Consider the following 12,790-nt stretch of genomic DNA (forward strand, 5'->3'; position numbering starts at 1 on the left):
CATAATTGAAGGTGGAGATTCTATGGAGCTTCTTCCTCCATGGAGTTAATGAGTCAAAAAGCCCTACGGCACAGAGACAGGCCCTTTGGCCCAAACAGGTCCATGTTGCTCAAAATGTCTGTCCACGCTGACCCCATTTCCCTGCACTTGGCCCATATCCTTCTAATCCTTTCCTATTCATGTATTTGTCCAAATGCCTTTTAAATGTTGCCACTTCTGCTGGCAACTCATTCCATATGTGTACCATCCTCTGTGTAAAAAAGTTGCCCTTCAGGTTCCGTTTTATGATTTCCCCTCTAACCTTAAACTAAGTTTAAGCTTAAATTGGTCCTTGATTCCTCAACCTTGGGAAAAAAACTGAGTGCATTCACCCTCTTCGTGCCTTTCATAATCTTATACACTTCTATAAAGGTCCCCCCTCAGTCTCCCTACACTCTAAAGAAAAAAGTCCTAGCTTGTCCAACCTCTCCCTCTAACCCAGATCATTAAGTCCAGGAAACATCCTTGTAAATTTCTTCTGCACTCCCCCAGTTTAATAACATCCTTCCTATAACAAGGTGACCAAAACTGACACAATATTCCAAGTGCAGCCTCACCAATATCCTATGTAACTGCAATATAACTTCCCAACTTCTATACTCAATGCCCTGACTGATGAAAGCCAGTGTGCCAAAAGCCTTCTTCACTGCCCTGTGTACCTGTGACTCCACTTTCAGAGAACTGTGAACCTGAACTCCAAGATCCCTCTGTTCTACTACACCCCATTCACAATGAAACTATTACCTTGATTTGACTTTCCAAAATGCGAGACCTCACACTTATCTGTATTAAACTGGATTTACCATTCCTTGGCCCACTTCCCCAGCTGATCAAGGTCCAGCTAATAACCTTCCTCACTGTCCACAATACCGTCTATTTTAATTTCATCAGCAAACTTATGAATCATGCCTTGTACATTCTCATCCAAATCACTGACACAGATAAACAGTAATGGGCCCAACACCGAACCCTGAGGCATTCCACAAGTCACAGGTCTCCAGTCCGACAAGCATCCTTCCATTTTTCCCGTCTGCTTCCTACCATCAAGCCAATTTTGTATCCAATTTGCCAGCTTACCCTGGATTCCATGTGATCTAACCTCCAAATCAGCCTACCATGTGGAACCTTATCAAAGGCCTTACTGAAATCCATGTAGACGCAGTCATCAAAGAACTCTAACAAATTTGTGAGGCATGATCTCCCACTCACAAAGCCATACTGATTATACCTAATCAAATCCTGTCTTTCCAAATACATGTATATCTTATCCCTCAGAATCTTCTCAAATACTTTAACCATTCCAGGTTAAGGATGTTAAACTTACTGGTCTATAGTTCCCATGTTTTTCTTTGCAGTCCTTCTTGAATAATGGCAAAACATTTGCTACCCTCCAGTATTCTGGGACCTCACCCGTTGCTAACGATGATGTGAAAATATCTGCCAGGGCCCTGCAATTTCTTCTCAAGCCTCTTGCAGTGTTCTTGAATATATCTGGTCAGGACCAGGAGATTTATCCACCTTCATACATTCTAATGCAAGCAACACCTCCTCTGCCGTGATATGGACTGTTCCCAAGATACTGCCACCAACTTCCCCAAGTTTGCAAGTGTTCACGTCTTTCTCCATGGTAAACACAGCGGGGACATATTCATTGAGAACCTCACCAATCTCCTGCAGTTTTACACATACATGTCCACTTTGGTCCTTGAGGGCCCTATTCTCTCTCGAGGTATTCTTTTTCCTTTAATATACTTAAAGTACCTCTTTAGATTCACCATAATAGTCTCAGCCAAGGCAATCCCGTGCCCTCTTTTTGCCTTCCTGATTTCCTTCTTCAGTAAACTCTTGTATTCCCTGTGTATCTCCAGAGATTCCCTTGATCCCAGCGGCCTGTATCCTGAGCCATGCCTCCTCCTTTTTTCTGGTCAAAGCCTCAATCTCTCTTGTCATCCAGGGTTCCCTATTCCTGCCAACCTTGCCCTTCACCCTCAGAGGAACATATAGACCTTGAACTCTAGCTATCTCACTTTGAAAGGCCTCCCACTTGCCAGAGGTCCCTTTGCCTGCAAACAAATTACTCCAATCAACCCCTGCAAGCTCCTGTCTAATTCCCTCAAAATTTGCCTTGCCCCAATTGAGAACTTGAACCTGTGCACTAGTTTTCTCACTCTCCATAACTATTGTAAAATGACTAGAATTATGGTCATTTTACCAAAGTGCTCCCCACTGTCACGTCCGTCACCTATCCAGCCCTATTTCCCAGGAGTTGGTAAAGTTTTGCCAGTTCTCAAGTAGGACCCTCTATATACTGCTTGAGGAAACGTTCCTAAATGCACTTAACAAATTCCACCCCTTCTAAGCCCTTAACGCTCTGGCAATCACAGCCTATGTTCAGAAAATTAAAATCCCCATCTACGACAACCCTATTGCTCCTGCAAGTCTCCCCAATCTCCCTGCATATTTGTTTCTCTAATTCCCATTGACTACCATCCCCACGGTGATCGATGACATCACTTCCGCTCCCATCATGGCCGCTTCCACAGCCACTTCTGCCCCTCACAATTCCTCATGCATCACACGTGACATCACTTCTGCCCCTCACATCATCACTGATGTCACACGCTCAGTGACTTCTGCGCCCCCTCCCACTGCCGTGTTTGCAACCACTTCCACCCCCACTAACACCACCCACCTGCATTCTACTGACATGCCACCCACAGATCCCACTGTCACCATCCCTGCCCCCCAGAACCCTGAGGGGAACACCACCCCTGTTCATGACTCCACCCCCATTCCCTCCATCACCACACCCACTCCAGTTACAGGCTCTGCCGCCACACCCACTCCATGTCCCAGCTCCCAGCCCTGCCAAGTTTTCACCATCCCTCCAGACCTCCCCCTCGCTGAGGACGAATGATCAGTCCTCAGCAAAGGCCTCATCCCCCTCCGCCCACACATCAATGAATTCAATATACGCCGTGACTTCGAACGCTTCTTCTGCCGCCTCCACCTCCGAGCTTACTTTTACAATCAGGACTGCTGCCCACCTTCCGAGGACCCCTTCGCCCACCTCCAACACACTGCATCCACCTGGACACCCCGTGCTGGCCTATTACCTGCCCTTGACCTTTTCATTTCCAACTGCCGGCGGGACATTAACCGCCTAAACCTGTCTACCCCCATCCCCCACTCCAACCTCTCACCCTCACAACGCGCAGCCCTCCAGTCCCTCTGCTCCAATCCCAATCTCACCATCAAACCACCGGATAAAGGGGGCGCAGTGGTAGTCTGGCACACTGACCTCCACAACGCTGAAGTCAGACGCCAACTCAAAGACACCTCCTCCTACCACCCCCTCAACCATGACCCCACCCCCCATCACCAAACCATCATCTCCCAGACCATAGAGAATGTCATCACCTCAGGAGATCTCCCACCCACAGCTTCCAACATCATAGTCCGGGAACCCCGCACTGCCTGGTTCTACCTCCTTCCCAAGATCCACAAGCCTGACCACCCTGGCCGACCCAATGCCTCAGCATGCTCCTGCCCCACTGAACTCATCATTACCTACCTCGATACTGTCCTATCCCCCCTAGTCCAGGAACTCCCCACATACATTCGAGACACCACCCATTCCCTCCACCTCCTCCAAGACTTCAGTTTCCCCGGTCCCCAACGCCTCATCTTTACCATGGATATCCAATCCCTCTACACCTCCATCCGCCATGACCATGGCCTCCAAGCCCTCCGTTTCTCCTTCTCCAGATGTCCCCAACAGTACCCTTCCACCGACACTCTCATTCGTTTGGCTGAACTGGTCCTCTCCCTTAACAATTTCTCCTTCAAATTCTCCCACTTCCTCCAGCCCAAAGGGGTAGCCATGGACACCCGTATGGGCCCCAGCTATGCCTGTCTCTTTGTTGGCTACACAGAACAGTCCATCTTCCATAGTTACACTGGCACCACTCCCCACCTCCGCTACATTGATGACTGCATTGGCGCCACCTCGGGCTCTCGCGAGGAGGTTGAGCAATTCATCAACTTACCAACACATTCCACCCTGACCTTAAATTTACCTAGACTATCTCTGACACCTCCCTTCCCTTCCTGGACCTCTCCATCTCCATTAATGATGACCGACTTGCCACCGCTGGATTTCACCTCTTCCCACCCCATCTCTTGCAAAAATGCCATCCCGTATTCCCAATTCCTCCGCCTCTGCTGTATCTGCTCCCAGGAGGACCTGTTCCACCACAGAAAACACCAGATAGCCTCCTTCTTTAGAGACCACAATTTCCCTTCCCACGTGGTTAAAGATGCCCTCCAATGCATCTCGTCCACAATCTGCACCTCCACACTCAGACCCAACCCCTCCAACCGCAACAAGGACAGAACCCCCCTTGTGCTCACCTTCTGCCTTACCAATCTTCGCATAATCCAAATCATCCGACGACATTTCTGCCACTTCCAAATGGACCCCACCACCAGGGATATATTTCCCTCCCCACCCCTTTCTGCCTTCCGCAAAGACCATTCTCTCCATGACTACCTGGTCAGGTCCACGCCCCACAACAACCTACCCTCCCATCCTGGCACCTTCCCCTGCCACTGCAGGAATTGCAAAACCTGCACCCACACCTCCTCCCTCATCTCCATCCAACGCCCCAAAGGAGCCTTCCACATCCATCAAAGTTTTACCTGCACATCCACCATTATCATTTATTGCATCCGTTGCTCCCGATGCGGTCTCCTCTACATTGGGGAGACTGGACGCCTCCTAGCAGAGCGCATTAGGGAACATCTCTGGGACACCCGCATCAATCAACCACACCGCCCTGTGGCCCAACATTTCAACCCCCTCTCCCACTCAGCCGAGGACATGGAGGTCCTGGGCCTCCTTCACTGGCGCTCCCTCACCACGTGACACCTGGAGGAAGAATGCCTCATCTTCCGCCTCAGAACACTTCAACCCCAGGGCATCAATGTGGATTTCACCAGTTTCTTCATTTCCCCTTCCCCCACCTCACCCCAGTTCCAAACTTCCAGCTCAGCACTGTCCCCATGACTTGGAGTGGATAGGTGGAAAGGAAGATAGGCAGTATCTTCTGACCTATCCACCTATCCACTCCACCCTCCTCTCTGACCTATCATCTTCATTCCCACCCCATTCACCCATTGTACTCTTTGCTACCTTCCCCCACCCTCCTCCCTGACCTATCACCTCCATTCACCTATTGTACTCTCTGCTACTTTCTCCCCACTCCCACTCTCCTCTCATTTATCTCTCCAGCCTTCAGGCACTCTGCCTGTATTCCTGATGAAGGGCTTTTGTCTGAAACATCGATTTTCCTGCTCCTCGGATGCTGCCTGAACTGCTGTGCTTTTCCAGCACCACTCTACTCCAGAATCTGGTTTCCAGCATCTGCAGTCATTGTTTTTACCTATTTCTTCTCGCAAGTGTTGTCGTTTAGTTGTCCACCACTGTTCATGACTGGATGTGGCAGGACTGCAGGGTTTATAAGCAATCCATTAATCGCGAGATCATTTAGCTCTATGACTCGCTTCTTATGTTGTCAGGTTTCCAAGTAGTCCTGTGTTGTAGCTTCACCAGGATATGACCTTATTATTAGATAAGCTGATGCTGCTTCTGTCATGGCCTCTTACATTCTGCATTGAACCAAGAGTCTTGGTAAGAGTAGAGTGGGGATTATGCCAGGCTATGAAGTTGCAGATTGTGTTGATATGCAATTTGCAATTCTACTGTTACTGATGGCCCACAGCACCTCAAGGATACCCAGTCTTGAATTGCTAAATATATACAAAGTGAAAAGCTATCCAGGGAAAAGGATAAGTTTAAGTTCATGGGTGTGTGTGGTGCAGTTATGGTGTCCCTACCTCTAGGCCAGTAGGCCCAGGTTCAAGTCCTTCCTGCTCTAGAGGTGTGTAATAATATACCTCAACAAGTTGATTAAAGTATCTATCTTTCAGTCCAAATTATATCTTGCCAATATCAAATGTTCAAAAGGTTATTAATTTGCATAAATACTTGTTTAAATCTTCATTTAATGGTTGTTTCAGTAAACATGCATAGGGCCCAACTATAAACCACCAATCCCCACCCCCAGAGCAGAGGAAAGTCTTTAGAAAGAGCTTAATATTGAACATTAATAGGAGTTGATCATATCAACATCAAATGAGCATTGGAGAAGTCCAAGTACCTCAATTGAGACCGCTGGGGACTAGTAGTAACACACAACATTATTACATCCCAGAGACTGAGAAAGAAAAGCTTACGCAGCATTTCTGCCAGTCCTTTGCATGAGACTGCCTTTTTCCATTAAACAACTGACACAAGAAACATATACTATGACGAAAGAAAAGACCTTTCTTATATCCAAATATTCAGAACTCACAGATCATTGTGTATTTTTTTCTCAGGAACTAATCCTGCTTTAGTTGATAAGTGATGATCTTACATTTGAGAAACAGGAAACAGAAATTTTTATTCACATTTACAGAAGGCTGTCACAGAAAAGCAAGCCTTCATTAAGACAGAGATCAGCTATTAATAAATGTGATCTTTTGAAGAATGAATTAGAAATTAGTGGAAAAGAAATGCTGAATTTCAGTCCTCATCATCTAGCTAGTCCAAACATTTGGCTGAGATTAAGACTGGTAGACAGATGATTCAAAATGTCCTGATATTGTCCATTTTTTGTGCAGCCTGCAGACAATGCTGTGCAGTTACCACCACCATCCCCCTCCCCTCCAAGGCCCCAATAAATCTTGAGGCCATTGTTATGGAGTTCTTGAACTGTTTTTGTCTGAAGAGGAGCAGCCTCATGCTGAAGCTGGTGGGGAACTGGTACCATTACCAACAGAAAGAGAAATTTCTCCTCAGTCCCTCATCTCCAGACCTATCTACTAGCTGTTCTTTGTTTTTCTTTCCATCTCCCTAGATTTCTCTGGGCTCAGTGTGCCACAGATGTGATATGAAAGGGAGAATTTCAGTTTATTGCCTTCTTCTTCAAGGGATTGTAATAATTAAAGCACTGGACAATTATATTTTTGATCATTTTTCCTCCATTGCTCTTCACTGCTATTACATTCATGCCACTAAATACCATACTCCAGCTGTGATGAGAAACTACCATCACATTGCACCAATGAAATCACCTTCCAAAACAAAGATAAGGCCACACACAGTCTTATACATCTCCCAAGAGGCAAAGAATATTGTGGTAGATTAATGTCTCAGGCAAAAGAGACCAGCATGGTGACAAAGATGAAACCGAAGTTTGTAAGATGAACAGGTTGTGGGATGAGTGAATTTGGGATTGATGCGAATTAAAGGGTTAACTATTTTGTTACTTTAAGAAACGCTGCTGCACATATGTATAAGATGCAATGTCATAGTGATGTCAGATCACATGAAACTGGGATCTGGGATCTGACTCTATACGGTTCAAGAACCTCTCTTCTGACCCTTGCACATTTTTATGAACAATAAAGCCTTGTAATATTCACTTTATATTTGCTTTATGCCTACCAAATCAAACTCTTTCATAATCTTGAAGACTTTGCTCACATCTTTTTCATATCTAGGGAAAATATTCCCAGGTGCTTCACCAGACTGTAACAGTCAGGAACTGGCTGCAAGCTAAAGCAAGGGACAATTCACTTCAGGATGTTTCCCAGTGTTAAAATCAGAAAATTTTAGATTCCTGCACAACAAACAGAGAAACTTAAAAATGGAAAGTATTGGAAATAAACTACAGGTCTGGCTGCATCTGTCATTTGAATGAGGTCCAAAGGTCAGTCATACTGGACTCGAAACATTAACTTGGTGTTTCCCCCCAGCGATGCTGCCAGACCTTGTTGAGATTCTCCAACACTTTTTGTTTTCATCTTAGATTTCTAGCATCTGCTGCATTTTGCCAGTAACATCGCGAGAAGAGGCAGTCTGGGTCTTTTGTTGGCTCTGCTACGGTAAGGGAGACTCCCCAATTCTGCAATAAGATTCCACTCATTAACTCTTCTTTCTTTCTTCACAGATGCTGCCAAATCTGCTGAGAATTTTAACCATTTTCTAACTTTATATCAAAGTTCCCAACATATGTAATATTTTATTTATTTTAAAAATGTGAAACTTTGACTTACCTGCCACACTGCTTGTTTTTGGAATCACTTCTGAGATTACTGGAATCTTTGCATCAATGTAAATGAAGGAGAAGGGAACTAGGTTGGATATTCCAGCAGCAATCACTGAGATGTTATACATTCCAGGTGGGGCCTGTCAGATGAGCAGAAGTGAATTCATAATTATTTCTCTTTAGTGCTTTTCATAGGGCATTCAGAATATAATAAGCGCTTCAATAAGCCATTATAATTTGACTATCACCCTGAAGGATCAAACTGAGACTAACATTTATACGTTTATAAGCAGCCATTGCTCAAGAAAATGAGCCTAGTTTGAGCACAGATATCAAATTCACAATTAGTGCAGCATGCATTACTTAGCTCTTTGATAAACTATAACTCATTCAGCTTTATAAAAAGTTTGCCATGTTTCAATCACATTCTTCAGTTCCTTTATTATAAAGGTGTGTTTATTTAAAGCATGCTACATATTTTATAGATTGTGTGTTGACGTAGAGTTAATAGCCATCGCAAAGCTTGTTTGATTTATTATACATAACTGAATTATTTCACTTTAGAGTTGTCTCATTTTCTGCCATACTCAGTCACCACTGCAATCATTATTATATTTTTAGGTCCATTTGTAGCTCGTCTAAAAGTAGGCACGAAAGCCAAATATGTCCATTACAAAGAAAATTATCTATGTTATCATGTCATTTTGTTATAAAGGGAATTCTGTATTCAACCAGTGAGAAAAAATTTCTAAAACATAATAATCCTCAAATTATACAGATTGTCAATGTCCAAACATCTGTATAAAATTCTGTTATTCGCTGTTAGGAAGGAGATGCAAAGCCTTTTAATCTAAAACAAATAGAGATAATTTCTCTGTCAAGGTAGCCTTGACATCAAATGAGTGAGAGTAAAATGGTTAAATTTTCAATTGCATTAATTGCTAGATTTGTTTATTATATTTGAGAATGTAGGTCTTGGCACCAACAATAGATATGGGTAGCTTGCATACAAATACTCTTCAGAAATATTGTGATGTTTATGCATCCAATTTTACTGAAGTGCTCCTGGAAAGAGCAAGAATTATCAAAGCATCCCCACAGACTAGTCACTCTCAAGACTGAATTGCCACCACACGAGATTCTCCACTCACCTCTGGAGTTCTGCATTTCATCTTGACAGGACTTTCTGTAAGTTGAAGGCAGGTCTTCCCTCCAATTAAAACCGTTGAATTAGGAACAAATCCATAACCAGATATGGTCAGAATTGTCCCTCCTGAACATGGAAATAAATTCCAATTAAGTAGATCAGAAACTTAAAGACCAAAACACAAATTAAATGCCTAAAGAGATTTATGTACAAAGAAGAGAAATGGGGATTAGGACAAGATTATTCAGCTCCTCAAGCCAGTTCTGTATTCTACTTGATCCTGGCTGACCTGCACCTCAACTGTCATTGGCTGTCATTCCTACAATCCTTCTGTACCTAAAAGAAATCAATCATTCTCTTTTGAAAACTGCATAAAACCCAACATCTAGAGTAAATACTCCAGATTTCTGCTCTCCTTTGTCTGAAGAAGTGCTCCCTGCCATCACCCCTGAATGGAAAAAGTGAGGACTGCAGATGCTGGAGATCAGAGCTGAAAATCAACGTTTCTTCAGGAATTCCTGAAGAAGGGCTCATGCCCGAAACATTGATTCTCCTGCTCCTTGGATGCTGCCTGACCTGCTGCACTTTTCCAGCAACACATTTTCAGCTCATCACCCCTGAATGACCTGACTCAAATTTTAAGCTTGTGTCTTCACTGTCCCCGAGCATCCAATCTTTTGGGAAATGAAATGTTTTCATTTAGACACCAAGTCCATGTCTTTTCATCTGGCTGAGAATACTAAAACTTGATTTTAAGAACATGTTCAACAAAGTTCCGTAAAAGGCTGGTTAACAAAATTGAGGTTTATAGAATAGGAGGATTAGGATTCAATGAAATTTTTTAAAAATGCTATGAACAGAAAATAACAAATCTGGTAAATGGTTTATTTTTGGATTGGAGGATAGTAAAATGGTGATCTCAAGGATCTGTGCAATGACTACTGTTTTTTAAGCCTTGAGATAAATGACATGGACTTTAGAACAAAGGGATACAATTTAAAAGTTTGTTGATAAAATTTGATGGTGTGGCAAACAGTAAGGATGAAACAAATTGCTTGCAATATAATTTTTTTGCATTTTGGCATAAAGGAATGGTGGGTGGAAACAAGGTGGAGGGGTGAGAGCAATCTGCTTCTTTGATAGTCCCTCAGGATCAAGAATGGTTTCCACTCCATTTCAACAGTTTCTGAGATGGCAGTTAAGTCTGGTGCAGGTTTTGCAGACTCTGCTATATGTGGTGCTTAAAATGTGGGGAAGGTTGTTTGGAAGTTTTGTCTGTTCCTTCAAATTCCCCTATCTTGCTCCTGATTACATCTTTCAAGGAGGTTGTTGCCTTCTGAGATAAGCCTTTTTTATTTTGGTTGGTCACAAGTAAAGGAATTACAGGAGTCATTGGGATGGCTGACCTCTTTATGGATGCTTTAAGGACATCCCGAAAGAGATTCTCGTGTTTCCTGCTGCAACCAAGCTCTGAGTCGTGAATTTGCTTTGAGAGACTGCTAAATTACATTTAAAGACTAAATCTGGAATGTAAAATGAGTTCCAAAAAATATGATCATTAACTGTCATAAAAACCCATCTGGTTTAGCAATGTCCTTTAGGAAAGGAAATCTGCCATTCTTACCCAGACTGGCCTACATAGACTCCAGACCCACAGCAATGTGGTTGGCTCTTAACTGTCCTCTGAAATCACCCAGCTAGCCACTTAGCTCAAGGACATTTAGGAAATGGTAATCATTGTTGATCAGTCAGCAATAGCCTCATCCCATGAAGAAAAAAGAAAGGATTCCTCCTCTGTGATAAATGAGTCTATGACTCACAGCAGGAGTGAGATTCTCTCCTCCATTTAGGTCAGGTTTAAAGTGACATTCTGAATGCAAGCTCAGGCTGGAATTACATTATAACCACAATTTGAAAAATAGGATTTATATATAGTTCAAGAGGTAAGGAATGCTTATGGATAGTCAGCATGGTTTTCTGAAAGGGAAATTGTGTCTCACAAACTTGATTGAGTTTTTTAAAGGAAGTAACCAAGAAGATTGATGAGGGCAGAGCAGTAGATATTGTTTACTTGAAATTTAGTAAACCCTTTCATAATGTTCCGCATAGTAGACTAATTAGTAAAGTTAGATCACATGGAATTAAGGAGAAAGTGAGGTCTGCAGATGCTGGAGATCAGAGCTGAAAATGTGTTGCTGGAAAAGCACAGCAGGTCAGGCAGCATCCAGGGAACAGGAGAGATTCCTGAAGAAGGGCTTATGCCCGAAACGTCGATTCTCCTGTTCCCTGGATGCTGCCTGACCTGCTGCGCTTTTCCAGCAACACATTTTCAGCACATGGAATTAAGGGTGAGCTTGCCAATTAGATACAAAATTGGCTTAATGGCAGGAGACAAAGTGATGATATAGAGTTGTTTTCAGACTGGAGGTCTGTGACCAGCATGTTCCATAGAGCCCAGTGTTGGGTTCATTTTTGTTTATCATTTATATAAATAATTCAGATGAGAATATAGAAGACATGTTAGTAAGACGATGGATGACACCGAAATTGGTGGTATAGTAGACAGTGAAGAAGGTCATCTCAGATTACAAAGAGACCTTGATCAATTGGGTCAATGGGCTGAAAAGTGGCTAATGAAGTTTAATTTGGATAAATGCAAGATATTGCATTTTGGTAAAACAAACAAGGCAAGACTTAAACATTTAAAAACAGGGCCTTGACCAGTATTGTCGAAAAAAGAGAAACCTAGGGGTTCAGGTTTATGTCAAATATAAATAGGGTGGTGAAGACACCTTTTAGAACGTTTGCTTTAATTGCTCAGACCTTTGAGTATAAAAATTGGGACGTTATTTTGTGTTTGTACAAGATATTAGTAAAGCTTTTTCTGGAGTACTGTGCCCAGTTCTGGTCGTCCTGTTATAGGAAGGATATTATTAAGTTGGAGAGGGTTCAGATGAGTTTTACAAGATGTTGCTGGGAATGAAGAGTTTCAGTCATAAGGAGACGCTGCTCAGGCTGAGACTTTTCTCACTGGAGCTCAGCAGTTTCAGGGGTGACCTTAAGGGGGTTTATAGGATAATGATAGATAAGGTGAATGGTAGGTATCTTTTCCCTTGGGTGGGAGATATCAAGATCAGGGGGCACATTTTTAAGGTGAGAGGAGGAAGATTTGAAAATTACATGACAAGCAATTTTTGTACACAGAGAGTGATTCATGTATGGAATGAACTTTCAGAGAAAGTGGTGGATGTGGGTACAGTAACAACGTTTACAAGACATGCAGATAAGGACATGAATAAGAAATGTTTGGCGGGCTATGGGCTAAGCACAGGTAGGTGGGACTACATTAATTTGAGATTATGGTTAGCATGGACTGGTTACCACAGGATCTGTTTCCATGCTGTATGACTCCATGACCAAGACTCACAACATGGAAGTGAAACAAAGC

At 43.2% G+C, this 12,790-nt stretch overlaps 1 protein-coding gene across 2 annotated transcripts in view; it reads right to left on the reverse strand.

Moving 5' to 3' along the window:
* The window catches only part of LOC122549503 (fibrocystin-L-like), a 243,183-nt gene that overhangs the window by 144,355 nt on the left and 86,038 nt on the right, over positions 1–12,790 (reverse strand). For both annotated transcript variants that reach the window (XM_087986185.1, XM_087986184.1), the window contains exons 31-32: positions 9,347–9,468; positions 8,203–8,335 (exon numbers count right to left, since the gene is read on the reverse strand). In XM_087986185.1, the coding sequence (XP_087842311.1) occupies positions 8,203–8,335; positions 9,347–9,468 (255 nt within the window). The remainder of the gene's footprint in view (positions 1–8,202; positions 8,336–9,346; positions 9,469–12,790) is intronic.

This window comes from Chiloscyllium plagiosum, unplaced genomic scaffold (genome assembly GCF_037043375.1).
Source record: "Chiloscyllium plagiosum isolate Xiang-an unplaced genomic scaffold, Cpla_swu_hap1 HiC_scaffold_4, whole genome shotgun sequence".
NCBI classification, from domain to species: domain Eukaryota; kingdom Metazoa; phylum Chordata; class Chondrichthyes; order Orectolobiformes; family Hemiscylliidae; genus Chiloscyllium; species Chiloscyllium plagiosum.